The sequence below is a fragment of the Alligator sinensis genome, unplaced genomic scaffold (genome assembly GCF_000455745.1).
Source record: "Alligator sinensis unplaced genomic scaffold, ASM45574v1 scaffold32_2, whole genome shotgun sequence".
NCBI lineage: Eukaryota > Metazoa > Chordata > Crocodylia > Alligatoridae > Alligator > Alligator sinensis.
The window spans coordinates 233,045-248,059 of NW_005842670.1; the positions used below are offsets into that span (position 1 = coordinate 233,045).

Below are 15,015 nucleotides of genomic sequence, written 5' to 3' on the forward strand. Positions count from 1 at the left end.
GACAGTCCCAGGGACAGGGCTAGGCTGCATCACTCCAGCCCCAATCATGCAACAAATTAACCCTAGAGAACTCAAGTTCCCTACGGTGCTCTAAAGTGGAGTACCTTCATCTGATACCTCATCTGATGAGGGCTAATTTGTCACATGATTGGCCACTTTAAAGGCGCTCAATCAGATTTACCCAAAGAACCATTTCTGCTGCTATGCACGTCACAGCACAGCTGTAGAGCGCTTTCAGAGTGCTGATTGCATGAAAAACTTAACTTCCGTCTGTGCCCCTGTGTCCATGAATACATTGGTAAATCTACTCTTCCATTCTTCTGCCTTTCTGGGCTACTGAATTTGTGCAGCAGGAGAGGGCTACCCCCACATAGTCATGCTAGCTGTACTTTTCCTTCATCCCATGATGGAGAATTAGGGTTTCCATGGCAAGGGGATTCTTCCAAGGCCTTTCCCAATAGGATGAGTTTCACCCTACAGGTAGATAGAACACAGCTGACACATTCAGGAGCGCACACTATTATAAAAGTAGATGTGGACTTAACTGTAACAACCACTGCTATCTCTTTGGGAAATCCTTTAAATTCCAGTATGAAAAACACTCAAAATTTGCCCCTTCCAAAAGTTCTCATTATTGGGTGCAGAGACTGCTTTAATACATTGCCCTTGAATAACTTATACTGTCCTACTACAAAGTATTTGGGAAGCTAAAAGGAACAAGTTAATTTCATTCTGTATAACACCAATTTACTGTTGAAGAAAAGTTAATGTATATAACTTACAGTAATAAAATCAAATAACAGCAGATCTCCAGAAATGCAATACTATAATGGGAAGTATGATATACAGCTAAGACAGTTCTTGATTAAGTTGCAAACCATTTCCTCTCACTTAGGGGAATGAAAATATAACTGTAGAACTGCCCCCGAGGCATGGCCTGAGATGAATTATTTCTTTTTGTTTTAAGTGCAACCAGAATGTGATTCTGCATTTTGCTAGATGCTACACAAATTAATGAAGTCCATTCTCCCAACAAGTCTATAAAGCTATTCCAACTTACCTAGAAAAGGCAGAAAAAAGTTTCCAAGAAATCAGGGCTGTTTAGAGGGCCAACTCCTCATATTTCTAATAGAAAAACAGATAGAAGCTACAAGAGGCTCCTACTTTTCTATGTAGGTTTACTCTGCTTAGGCAGATGTTCTGTGTCTTAATCTGAATTCTCATTAGGCCTGACCCAACTATGATTAGAGACCCTTTTTATTAATATGGCAATTGTATTAAGCAGAATGGAAAGATCACCTGTGGTTTTGCAGAGGCAGGAATTCATTTGAAGGATCTAAAGAAATAGAAAATACTAAGAGGGGTCATTTCTGCTGTAGCTACTGTAGAGCGCCAAGTCATATTTCACAGTTAACCAAACATGAAATAAAACATATAAACATATTTCATTTTAAAAGGAACATTTTATTTTTTGGTAGCTTTGTATATAAGCTTCAGCCTAGTTAATACAAACCATGCACAGCAAGAAGGTTAACATCTGTATCTTGTGTATTATACCATTGCCTCTAAAAACACTGCTTTACAAGTCTTCAAACATACCAAACCAAAGTAGTCTTTGCACAAAAACACTGCATTCCAAATGGCAAAAGTACAAGTGTAAACCTTGTCAGCAAGTCATATACAAACAGAATATTTACCTTGAAATGCAGGGGTCCACACTTCCAACTCCTGCCTCAGCTTAGTCACAGTGAGTAAGGACTACTCAGACACAACAGGTTTTGCAGGATTAGGGTCTATTACAAAAAAATTCAATATCCTATATAAAATTAACTGTAACTTCTGAGCCAAATTCTAGCCTCACTTTCTTCAATATAGTCCACTGACAGCACAGATAGAACCAAGAGAAGAATATGATCAAGTCAATATTTCAGGGACACAGGTTGTAGGAGGCAAAGGAATATCTAGTTGGTCTAATAAAAGATATCACCTCTGCCACAAGTTCTGATTCTGAAGTCAATATAATACACTAGGGGTTGGTGACCTTTCAGGCGTGGTGAGCCAAGTTAGCATAGCTCATTCTGAGGGAAGACTGCTGCCAGAGGCACAACTAGTAAGGTTTGCCTCCTGTGCCAATGACCCCCTTCTCTGTCCTGCTCTGCTCAAGCTGCTTGTTGATCCCCCAGCCCTTCCTGCTCTGTGCTGAGGTCTGCTTTCTTATTACCTTCCTTATCCTCGCTGCCAATTACTATAGACACCAACCGGTGCCAAGGACAAAGTTGGTAGTAAGACAAGCAACAGATACAGTAAAGAGGCATGACGGGGTGGGAAGGGGAAAGGGGACAGGCAGACAGACCACCTGACTGACCAGACAGGACTGGGGCATCAAAACACAGCCTGCCATTGGTTGCTGCTTTTGACCCAGCCATTGCTCCCTTTGCCACCACAACTGATTCCCCCATCTGCTGACATCCCAAGGCATGCATGTCTGCAGGCCAATGAATGGGCCAGATCTGGCCAATGGGCCATAGGCTGCCAACCCTTGCATTATACCAATATTACATCTTTCAATATTGCATTATATACAGTTGGCATTCTTTTGTAAAAGCCAACAATAAAGTCTACAAGAACCACTTCTGATTTTGATTGTCAAGCTTAAGATAGTTTGAACTTGATTTGCTGTAGTGCTCAGCACATTAAACTCCCATTAAAAATTAAAAGATGCCAGAGGGTACATATTTCTGAAATCAGGTCCAACTTCTTCAAGTCAGATCCCATAATTAGAGATCACTTTGGAAAATGTTGGCCTAGAGCTTTAAATATATCTCTGATTTATAAAACACACAGTCCAAAGGTATTATAGCAACTTTAAAAGGCATAGAAATTATTCCACAATTTAAATTTGATTAGTCATAAATTTGATAAGGATCTGTTATTAAGGTCCTTATCTGCATTTACATGGCCTCTTCCTCAGGGATCTTCTAAAGATCCTCCTCCTCAGTCAGATGACTTAATCTGGTCCGAATAAATTTTAACACAGTCTGTGCAAATTACTCATATTCTTTCCAATGCATGACAACCTTTGAAAGAGTTAAGTTCATTCAGTATTTTGAAGGGCTCTGATCACATTGTTTCTGTTTAATAAACCCCTTTAGAAGTTGGAAACTGAAATCTATATTCAGATATTTCCTCCCATTTCATTTTGAATACATCTGTGTGTGATCATCATGTCTCCTTGCAGTGGTTGGCCCACCAAACAGTTGGGACTTCCCTTGCACTCAAATGGCAGTGGCCTGTACTTTTGTTACCGTTCTCCACTACCTGTTCTCACAACTCATGATGAGGACAGGTTCTCTCTCACACACAGAGGAATTTTATTGTGGGGGGTGGAGGGAAAAGACATGTATGAATTAATACATGGATTTTGTAATCAAAAAGAGCATATAAAAGTCACATTTCTGCCTATCAACTCCAACAGTGTTCTCTGGAGAAGCTAAGCAACTGTTCAAAGTATAACTTCAGAGTGCCAAAACTGCATTGTTTCACAGGATAATTCTTCCAGCCTGCGTTTAATAAGGAAGGTTCCATTTTATTGTTAGGATTTTGTTTCCATGCAGAGAGAGTCTCAATATGTTTATTCCTCTTACAGAGAAAACAATCTCATGTACTTTTTTATGGCACAGAAAGTTTTTTCTTCAATACAATGTATTTTTCCATCAGGTAATTATTTACAAGGTCTTTTGTTAACACTGTGGATAGGGTTTTGCTTTGGAACAGAGCGAATATATTCTTGAATAACTTTAATCGGTCAGTGATTTCCCATTACAAGAGACTTTTTCCCTCCTCCTCTTCCCCCCACGCCCATCTCCCAGCTAAGTATATCCTTGTGTAGCTCATGAGTTTCCTTTGCCACTGATGGTCCCTTGAATAATGCCATCTTCAATGTAATGACCAGTGGCATCTGTGCTTCTGGTGAGCACAGTTGAAGGAATCCTTGAAGAGCATCTATCCTGACTTTTATCATCAGAAGAGCAGCAGATCATCCTTCTCATTGTGGTTGACATCTCTTCATCTTTGTAAGAATAAATTATTGGGTTCATAACAGAGTTGAGCAAGGCCAAAAGAAGGAACCATCTTTTCACATGCTGAACCCCACAATGAGTGCAGTTCAGACCATCAAGAAGCAAAACTACTAGCCCAGGAGTCCAACAGACAACAAATGCACCTAGGAAAAGAAAAAAGGAAAAGTATTTCAGACTTTGATAAATTCTAGCTTTGGGCATGCAAGCATATTTGGTATCCTCCAAAAACATCAGGGTTGTTAACAATATACACAACAAATTGTAAATAGAGAAGAAGAAAAGGTGATCTCAGTAGCTAAATTACATCTGGCAGTAATTTCTCTGAAAAAAACAACTCTTATAATTTAGTAGGTTAGGACTTGGAAGGTTACAAAGGGCAGGAATTAGGAAGCAAAGGCTCGGATGAAAGCTGTATCAGGCAATTACAACAAAAAACTGCTCTGGCAATAAAGAAATGGTGGCAAAGAATTCTTTGGCATAAATAAAACTGACCCTAGGAAACTGGTGCTTTGGTAAGATGGCAACTCTTCTATCAGGATTTAAATACAAACAGGTTCAAAATGACCCACCCACCCAGGGTACAGTGCCTTTGTACAGTATCATCCACCAACACTTCCTGACACTGGCTTAATATGGCAATAATCTGCCCTCTCTCTCTCCACTGCCTAGTCTTTTGCGTTTCTATGGCTAACGGGTTCTTCCCATTAGAGGAAAGGTTACACACCAAGTTCCTCCCCATCTCTTCAGCTCCTCAGTACTAAAAGCGTAAGGCAGACGGATCAGCCAGCCACTGAGCCAATAAGGGAGTTTGTATGTCTAGTTTCTCTACAGAAGGGAGACCAAAAGTAAATCAGAGGTAAAAACTTTGAAAATGAGGGGAGGTTTGAGAAAAAGGCACCTGAGGGCCAGTTAGGAGATGAGACTGAGAGAGAAAGAATCAAGTTTTGAAGGGAAAGAAGTAGAAGAAAAAAGAGAGGGGGTTTAAAGCAAGAGATAAGAGTAACTAGCGGGAAAAGAAGGGAAACAACAGTGAGGAATGAAAAAAGAGAAAATGCTCAAGAGAGAGACAGAGAAAAGTGCGTGAATGAGGGATTATTGTATTGAAGGGAACAGGAAAACAGAAGAGATATGCAAAGAAGACACCATCATGTTGTACCTGTTTGGCAGTCGAAGTGCCAAGATTGGAAGTAGCAGCAGGCACACATGGTTCTTCATGGAAGAAGAGAAGAATAGCAGGACCCCCACTTAGAGGGGTGAGATGTGAGCAGTAGGACCAGTGGAGATGAGAGCCCCTTGGTGGAAAAGTGAAGAACCCACAACTACTTCCCTCCATCAGTTTTATGCTCTAAAAAATAGATATCAGTATGAAGTGAGGGGTGAGACAGAAAAAACGCTCAACAAAAAAGGAGAGTAATGGCCATAGACAATGACCATGTTTTTTGCTGGTGGGTACTTGCAGATGTAAAAAACAAAAAACAAAACAAAAACACAGTACTTTACTTTTAACTCAGCACGTTCCCATGCTGAGCCCTGTGTACACACAAAAGAGGCAGCACATTACTTCAACCCAGCTCTGCAGCATCTGTAAAGATTGGGCACTTAAAAGCACCAAAAAAGCTGCACTAATCTAATAGAAGTGCCAAAAAAGCCCTGCTGAAGTGCCCGATCTTTACAGACACTGAAGAGCCTGATTGAAGTAATGCGCTACTACTTCTGGTAAAGCGTGGGGGGGTTTTTTGTTTGTTTTGGGGGGGTTGTTTGTTTTTTTGTTTTTTTTTAAACATCTGCAAGTGGCTCCATGGGTGCTGAGCACCTGCTTATTTTTTTCAGTGGGTGCTCCAAGAGCACTCACAGAGTTGGTGCTTATATGGTAATGGCAACATGAAGAAAGAACAGAAATGCGAGAATAAGAGGCAACACAGTAATGTAAATCAGACCCATGTGTCAACCTCCTCCTGTCCAAAGAGGAAGGGTACCCATCTTGTTCAGGGGAGACGGACAAGATCTTCAGACTGACTACAGCTTATGGGTCAAGAGGGAGGGAGGAAGGGTCATGGTAACAGCCCTGTTTCTTCTCCTCCCCCAACACTGGTCTGTCATTCTTTGCTTCTGAGTCCACGGAAAAGCAGCTGTGCTCATGATAATACTAACTTACCACAAGCCACAACTGCTGTCTGACTTACAAAAATAGAAAACGACAACTCTGCACAAAAAAGTCACGATGTGGACAACAGGCTGAAGAAATTCCACTCATTTATAAAGACACATTTGCTCCTTTTGGGGCTTTAAAAATCAGCAAAGTAGTAAGTATCTTAGCAATTATTTACACAGCCCTGTCAAAATACTGTCTTGGTGGTCTTCGGAGCCGTTCAACAGCTCTGATATTAAAAATAATTTCATTTTCATAATATCACTGGTTTTCCAATATATAAATTGTGTAATTATAATATGAAAGATGTAGTGCACAGCTAATGTCAACAAATGGGAAACACAAGAGTCGAGATTCAAACAGTAACATTACATTTACTGCACCATGCATCCATTGCTACCCTCCACCATTTGTCATCGAAGGAACAGATTTCAAAAACGATTAGCACCCCTTCATTTTCAAGCTTGCTTGGGATCTCTAAAAAATAAGACTGCTTAAGAATGCAATTCAAAAACTTCAGTATATGTTACAAATTACTAAAAAAAATGCAAATAGTAAAAACAGTATGGAACTCACTTGTAGGTTAGATTGCAAAATATGCTTACAGTTTACCTTCCATCCTACACTGTTTTACTAAGCAAGTGAACAGAATTCATTCAACAGATCTGTATTCTTTTTTAGGGAACATACTATAAAATGGAAAGATTAAGAGTCATTACTTACCTAAGTTAAGTATTTAACCCAACTGTTGCTATAGTCAATATTTTTGTAGCACTATTAGTTTCATAGGTTACTTACAAATTATTGGTTAGTATCAGTAATTTGCAAATGCTGATGCCAGGGTCTTATAGTTAAATCTTTTAGAAACGCCATCAGTGCCAGAACTGCAGCTCAAAACATTAACTCCTGTAATCAACTCTGCGTGATAGACTGGTTCAGCTCCAGAAGCTTGCGTAAACAGTTGCAACACCAACTCTCATTAAGAGTATACATTGTAAGAACAGCATAAAGATTAATTGCACCAGGATTTACCTCAAGCCCACTGAAGTCAATGGAAAAACTGTTGACTCAGTGGGTACTGGAATACATCCTTGAATACACGACAACAGTATAGGACATTAACACCAGCTCTCTGCAAGTACTTGAGTACTCAGTGAAGCCTTTTATAAGTTATCAAAGGTTACTGGTTGAATGCCAATGCACTGACTGTCAAAAACGTTAACACTGTACAAGATGTCACTGTTTGTGTAAAAAGATTTTTTATCTTATTACTTATTCTCTTTATTTCAGAGTGTATAGAGCCCAAGTCAATAAGAACAGAACATTGACCCAATCACTGTATCTAGGCTTTGGGCAAGCTAACCTATGAAAAACTCCAGGAAATGCAGGCAAAACTGTGAAGAGTTTAATAGCAAGTACCGGATGTCACAATGACATTTGTAAGACACTTCTCTAGTATCCACTGTGCTGTGTACAACACTTGCACTTCCCCTTATGGAAAGCTGGGGCTCTAAACATTTTACCTAGCTAAGGATTAAAGTCTATCGTACAATACATAGTAAGGGACACTATCATAATTACTGGGCAGCTCTTTCCAGGGAGCATTTCTTTGGTCTGCCATCACTAAAAATACATTTAATCACACATACAAACAAGGTAAGATTCACACCCTATTCTTAACAAGTAACTCTCAAAGGGTTCTGCCCAAACAGATTCCCTTTCTAGCCTTTTTTTCTATTTTTGCTTTATGAAACACAGCAGTCAAAACATTACTTAAAATATGGAGCCTAAGCTATGGCTTATATTGGTCTGTTCCTATGATTTTCACTGCACAGGCTGTCATAACATGAAGTATATCCTGCCTTACACAAAACCATTTTTTAAACTTCTCAATTGGAATTAAAAGGTTTGGGTGCCAGGGCAAGTAAGATGACTACATACAATATGAAAGATCAACAATGGATCGCGTTGTTCTCAGGTCACTTCGGGATCTTCCTCCACTACACTTCAGATAATTTTCCTGTAGATTTTAATCACCCCCAACTGAGTCCCCCTAAATCTAGAAGTTTTGCATTTTTTGAGGCTTACACTTGTCCTTTGCCATAAAGCACTCTGTATATAGAGATTCTGTCATCTACAGTCTATGTTTAGGCAAAGGGAATTGCACTCAGTTTTAGCTGCCTTAACCACAGGTGCATTTTTTGGTTGAAATGGAAGGACAAGTAAATTGTTCAGAGTAAAAACCCTTAACTTCTTGATCAGATATATATCACTAAAACAATGGCAAACTAGGATAATCCACTACTTGCATTTCACCTGAATGAACAGAAAAATCATGTACTGACATGCCTGGAATCCAGTGCTGCCACAACGATATTTTTATCAGCACCCAAGTTAGCTAGTTTAAAATTGCTTCAGTTCATCTCCAGGAGTTGCTGTCATCCCTTCACTGAAGCATGGACTTACCATGTGTCCCTGCCAGCTTGGCCAACTAAATTAAGCTCAGCCAGATGACACCATTTACCCCCAATTAAGCCAACTCCTCTTACCCTTCCCCAAGTAACAGCAACGTATCAAATTGGTCCCAAATTAAAGAACATGCACCCAACCGCCCACAAAAACCATCTCACACTGTAGGAACCACTGAGATGAACAGTTTAACACTGAACAATGACTGATCATAAACAGCATAGGAATATGAACTCTTCCTAAGCCTTTACTCTTAAATAGGAACCTAAAACCATATCCTGGGTACAAGGGTCCATGTAGTAGCCTGGGCTAAGACGTGACACCCCACACTGGACAGGAGACTGGACTGCAGTGGAAGTGTCCCCCCACCCCTGAGGGCTTTCCATACATGGGGAAACCTAATCAAAGACATGAGTGGAATCCAGGTGGTGTGTTTTAAAAGAAAAATCTGTTCATGCTGACATCACAGTTAGATTGCGCAGGGGGGGGGGGGAGAGATTTTTTTCCTTTACTTTTCTAAACCTTTATAATAAAAATATTAAAAACAGAAGGTAAAGGTGCAAAATCATATCCTTCCAAGGGGCTCAGCAAGAAAAACACTATATCAGAGACTGAATTCCCGCTCCCCTACACTATCCTTGATGGGGTGACACATTTAGGATCAGTTCTCCATCTTCTACCTTGCAGAGTGCCCTCTCAATGGTCCAGTGCAATACAAACATGTCCACATTTTGTTGCAAGGTGAAGTGTCCAAATTCAAATGTGATATGCATCTGGACTAAGAAGTGGAAGATTTATATGGCGTTGCGAGAGAGAGAAAATGCATCCAAGTAAGCTGAGAGGGGAGTAGGACTCAGGAGGTTGACTCTTTTCCTCTTCAAGCAGGATTTTCACCACGCATTAGGAAGCAGCAGCAGACAGCTTTTGTGAGCGCTGGACTGTAAGTGCTCTGGTGAAGCCAGCAGACAAGTAGGAAACAGGTAAGAAGATTCTACAAGGGTGTGATACAAACCTATGAGATGCAAACCTGTGAAGGGTGAGGCAAAAGAGATGGGCTCTTCAAACCAGTACAAACTCACCCCCTACTCAACCAGTCCAACACCTAGCCTATTCCAGCACACACCATAGGATCACAGAGGAATTCCTTTCAGAAGACAAGGTAATACAGAGACAGTCCAGATGCAAGCCTCCCTTTAAACCAGAGAGGGGAAGCAGAGAGAGAGAGAGCAGCATGCCAGTGGCATCCACAACTACCAGCCAGCCTCCCTCTGTACATCCTCTAGTCTTTGGCACTCTTCCACACAGCTGAGAGGAATTTCACCCCACATCCCTGCCGGATGCCAATATTGGCAACCCAGCTTTTCCTTAGGCTTATGTTTCATGCTACTCCAAAGCATCTTGGAGGCATCACTGCATAGCAATACTGTGATGTCATACACACAGCACTATGATCTTACCACAGGGTTGAACAGGACAGGAGGACCTCCATATAAAAAATCCTTTTTTAAAACCACAAGCAATGCTACAATTAGCAAACCAGTATGAAGAGAAAAAAAAATACTGGAAGACATGAAAAACAGGTAGGTTTTTACATGCAATTCAAATATGCCTGGAGACTTCCCCACCACAAAATAAAACTGTTAATAAGAAATACACTCTCATTAGTCAACGGCTATCTTGCTATGGATTTCAGTAAGAACTGCCTCAAGCTATTACAGTACACCTGATTGAAGTAGTGTGTGCCATCCAACAACAAATGCAGGATTGATGGAATAATAATCTGGCTTTCTAGGTAATGTAACATATCAGGAAGAACAATAAGAAATGTAGGAGCTTCATTCAGAAAAAAATATTTTATATAGGCACTACATAGGCAAATACTGTATGAGTATTTCAGCTTTTCTAGTTAAGGCTGTGTCAGGCACTTGTCTCTTCCAGAACATTTTCAGAGATTAAAAAAAGGGAAAAAAAGAACAACCCCTCCTCCCTCCCCCTTCCCCAAAAAGGTCAAAATACCCACAGCATTAAAAATAACTGCTCATAGCTAAAAATCAGGTATGAAAGCTTAAGTGAACAGCACTGCTCTATTTCTGTAAGCAGTGTTCTTAAAGATCAATCTGGCAAGTTATTTGACAAACACAAACAATTGGAAAATACAGTTAGTTTCTGAAACTTTTTGCACAGCATAGTTAATAGCCTGCCTGCCTGCCTCAGCAAGAATGCATACTGTACTGCAGAGCAGCCTCAAAATATTCTTGACAAAATATTTCTTAGCAAACAGCTTTTTAAATGAAAGTTTAAGTACTGATATCAAGCAGTGTTTTAATGTTCAGTGAAGCATGCTCACTATTCAGGTATCTGTATGCTGATGCCTATTTTCTCCGTCATCCTCTAATCGTATTCCCAGGCAGGTTAATGTCAATTTGATGTTTATTTCAACGGGAGCTGAATGTGCTGAAGTGATCAGTGAAGCAGACATGAAATAATCTCTAACATGTGTGTGCTGCCTTCCTGGGATTTCAGGGACAGCCCGTCAGATTCCAAAGAATCTGCAAATCCTGCTAAATACCTTGTCACAACAAGGACACAAGAAAGGAAGGAAAGGGATAGCTCCATGCAGGGCTAGAAAAGTACAATAGCGTCAAAGGCTTTCCCTTACTAGTACAAATGGATGGAGGTAGGGCCAGATCTTGGAAGTGCTCTTAGCTACAGAAAATTAAGTATGAAGCTTATCTATGCCCCTCACCCACTTATGTCTTGGTGCTCAGAAAACCAAGCTTAATTTTTCCCTGCTCCCAGAGAAACAGGATTCAGTAGAATGGTAAGCTACATTTTTTTACATAAATAATGAAGACTAGAAAGAGACAGAACTGGATTTACCTAGAATCAAGACATTAAATAGATGTTAAACTATCTCTTTTCTGACCCTTGGGCCTCATACTACAGACTATGCTAGTCTCTTTATTTACCTACCTTGCTGTTTAAATGGCCTTCATCACCACACTATCTGAGCATTTCACAGTTAATAGATTTTTAATCTCACACCACCTCTGAGGAGTAGAGAAGCATCATTTGCCATTTACTAAGGTAAAATAAGTTTAAACTGATATAACCAAGGTCAGGCATGACATAAGAGGCAAAGCCAGGAATTGAACCCTTGTTTTTCAAGTTTCAGTCCCTACGCTTGTTCACTGAACCTGCCTTCCTTCCTATTGACCACAAATGGACAATGCTTGCCCAGTACCAACTGAAGACTGGGAGAGGTAGTTGGCAAGACACCTTTGCCCCTTTCCCCAAGCCTTGTAGCAAGCAGTCATTTTGAGCTGGGAAGAATCTGGCTGTGAATCTTTGCTGTGTGCTGACAGTGCACTGATGGCATCAAGAACCAAAGTCTTCATTTCAGGATCTGGCACAACTCCACTGAATTTAGTGTGATTTTATGAGAACACCAGTATAAGTGACAGGTCTCTTCATTGCGTGTGTATTTGCACAAGAAATCCCAGAAAGAAATGTGCCACTCTGACTAGGTAGAAATGCTCAGAAAAAATACTGCTTATTCTGAGCATTTTAGGTTTTTTGTCACTTAGAAGCAGTAGTTAATTACAGTCAGCTGTATGATTTAAGCAGCATATTTGGCACTTGATTCAGAACCTTATAACACTGTTTTTTTCCTTCCAAATGGGAAGGTTTTCTAGGTTGAGTTTCACTGTACAAGAGTCCCAGAGCAAACAAGACTTAATCCTGCTCCCATAAATCACTGAGAAGAGGTCTTACTGACTTTCATATGAGCAAAATCAGACCCAGCAAATCATGCCAGCTCTCCAATGAACTACAGCATGAGAGATGGAAAAGCAAGGAAGGAGGAAATGCTAACAATGAACAAGCAAGCCTTGGAAAAAACATGAGGTTTCACAAAAAAGCCCTACATGCACACATATTTCTTCACCACCCTCCTCTCACCTTAAACCCAAAGGCCTGAGGTTGAATTGCTTACCATTTCTGAAGCACTTGGTTAACAGGTACTATATACGTAGAGGTGCCAGATATTGTCATTTTGCCCTTTTCACAATGACCATGTGGATCATCTAAAGATTGGCATGGTAAGCCAAGAGCAACAAAAGAATGACCATTGTATCTTTATGATCTCAGCATAAGATCAAAGCCTTACTTTTAATATTCAGTGAATAATGATGATGGGAAAGTTTCCCCTTCCTTTTATTGTGAAGGTTGGATATTTCCATCTGTACATATATCCTATGGAAAGGAAAGCCGTTCGTACTTGTAGTTTCCAGTAACCCAGTCAGAGACCTCAGTCAAGTAACCAGCTGTTTCTAACGTAGGCAGAAATAAAGCAGCACTGTCCAGTTAGGAGCTACAGTGAGAAAGCAATTGAGGAAGTTTCTCCCCAGTAGTTTAGCTCAGACAGACCATTTTTAAAGTTTTAAACCAGGGCTGTCCAACCTCTAAGTGGCTGAGAGCTAGGGTGACTGCCTTTTCAAATGGAAAAGGAGGGACACATGCCCACCTTCTTAGCGGAGCAGAGCAGAGTGGGGTGGGGGGTGGATGCAAGCTTCCTGCTGTGGGCTCAGGGCTCCCACCCAGTTGTGTTTCCCTCAGGAGCCCCGTGCTGGCTATACATGCCTCCTGCCCACCTAGCAGCAGCAGGAGGCACAACTCCACACCACCGCTACCCCTGCTGCTGCCAGGCGCAGGGGGCTCCTGGGGGCAAGGCAACAGTTTAGGCAGCCCTGAGTCCACAACACAAATCTGGCAGGGGCACATGCCCTCCCTATGTCCCTGCCCCTTGGATGAGCCACCTGTGGCTCTGTTCCTCTCCACGTTCCAGCCCCATGTACTGCCCTGGCTGGGCAGCACACCCAGCCCTGCCCCACTCCCTCCCTCACCATGGGGACCTTGATCTGCTCCCCATGTCCCCTCCCCCCATAGACTTATCTGCAGGGAGCTGCTCTCCAGGCTGCTCGGCTCTTTCCTGGCCACGTGCATGTGTGTGGGCATGCACGTGCAGCTGGTGCCCCCTGCGTCCCTCTCCTGGCTCCCCTTGCAGGCTGGAATGCTGCCAGACTGCAAGGGGAAACCCACCATTTCCCATGGATCCCTGCACGACACTGAGAATCCAGGACAAATGCTGTCCTGGAGTTGTGTAGCCCAGGACCAGGACTTGTGGTTCCCATTGCAGGACTGCCCAGTTAGGGATGTGTGGTCACTCTACTGGGAGCCAAATGCTCCCCAAGTTGCATCAGTGGAGGCTGCACCAAGGCAAGCTACAGGCCCCCAGACTGCACACTGCATAGATGTGCTCCCCACCCAGCCCATTGCACCACACATCTGCGATTCCTCTGCTGCACTGTGCATGCACACAAGCCCTGACCCCTTCACTGCTGTACTATACACACACGCCTGCATGTATGCTCCCTGGCCACTTTTGCACCCTGTGCCCATGTGGCTCCAGGCTCCCTCTCAGCTCCCCTGGCCACAACACACTGCAAAACTTAGAGTGGGGAGCAGCCTAGAGACTCTGACTCTTGCAGCCAGAGCACTGAGGAGAGTGGAGGCTGGGCAGGAGCCTAGGGGACACAACATAACCCTCAAGGGCCACAGGCAACCACCACCTGGGCAGCCCTGTTTTAATCTGATGTTACCAATTTGATTAAAGTTGGAAAACCAACAGTGATACCAAATACACGCTGAGTACTGGTCTGATAAAAACGTTCTCTGTAGAGTTATCTGTGCATAACAGGTACTGTCATTCAATTTATAGCCCAGAGTTATCATAAGGACAACATTCTTTTTTGAAGCTTAAACACAAGCCATTCACACCATTATTATGATGTCAATAATATACTAGTAACTTTATACTAGTAACTTTAGAAAGGACTATTGACATATATTTAAATAATCCAAAGTAATAGTAATTGCATTGCAATGACTGCTTTGAAGGCCCAGATCTAATGCTGAAGTCAGGTGCAAGTTAGGTTTAATTCTACATATGCATAATCCATGGTATTTACAAACAAAGAGCATGCATTATGATACCAGTGGTCCTTGAGCAAAAAAGATACCAGACTGTGTAAACAGTGCCCTTGGGCATAGCATTAGAAAGATAATTGTACTTAGTTTGTAAACTTCTTGGGCTAGAAACACACACCTCCCCCACAGCACTGCTATCTCAGAGTTAAGTAGCACAGAAAAGCTGTGTCACAACAAAGATATTCCTTCTTTTATTAACTGCTGCAGGACAAATGCACTAAATTCCTTTATATACACTTGGAGGTTATGAAAGGAACTATTCATTGTTGG

At 41.6% G+C, this 15,015-nt stretch overlaps 2 protein-coding genes across 3 annotated transcripts in view; both read right to left on the reverse strand.

The window, feature by feature from the left end:
• Positions 1 to 1,462: 1,462 nt before the first annotated feature.
• Positions 1,463 to 15,015, reverse strand: part of LPAR3 (lysophosphatidic acid receptor 3) — a 28,512-nt gene continuing 14,959 nt past the window's right edge. For both annotated transcript variants that reach the window (XM_006033849.3, XM_006033848.3), the window contains exon 3: positions 1,463 to 4,222. In XM_006033849.3, coding sequence (XP_006033911.1) covers positions 3,891 to 4,222 — 332 coding nt within the window. In that variant the 3' untranslated portion in view covers positions 1,463 to 3,890. The remainder of the gene's footprint in view (positions 4,223 to 15,015) is intronic.
• The window catches only part of MCOLN2 (mucolipin 2), an 87,462-nt gene continuing 76,582 nt past the window's right edge, over positions 4,136 to 15,015 (reverse strand). Inside the window, exon 15 of the mRNA XM_025215759.1 lies at positions 4,136 to 4,222. The gene's annotated coding sequence lies outside the window, so the exon portion shown is untranslated. The remainder of the gene's footprint in view (positions 4,223 to 15,015) is intronic.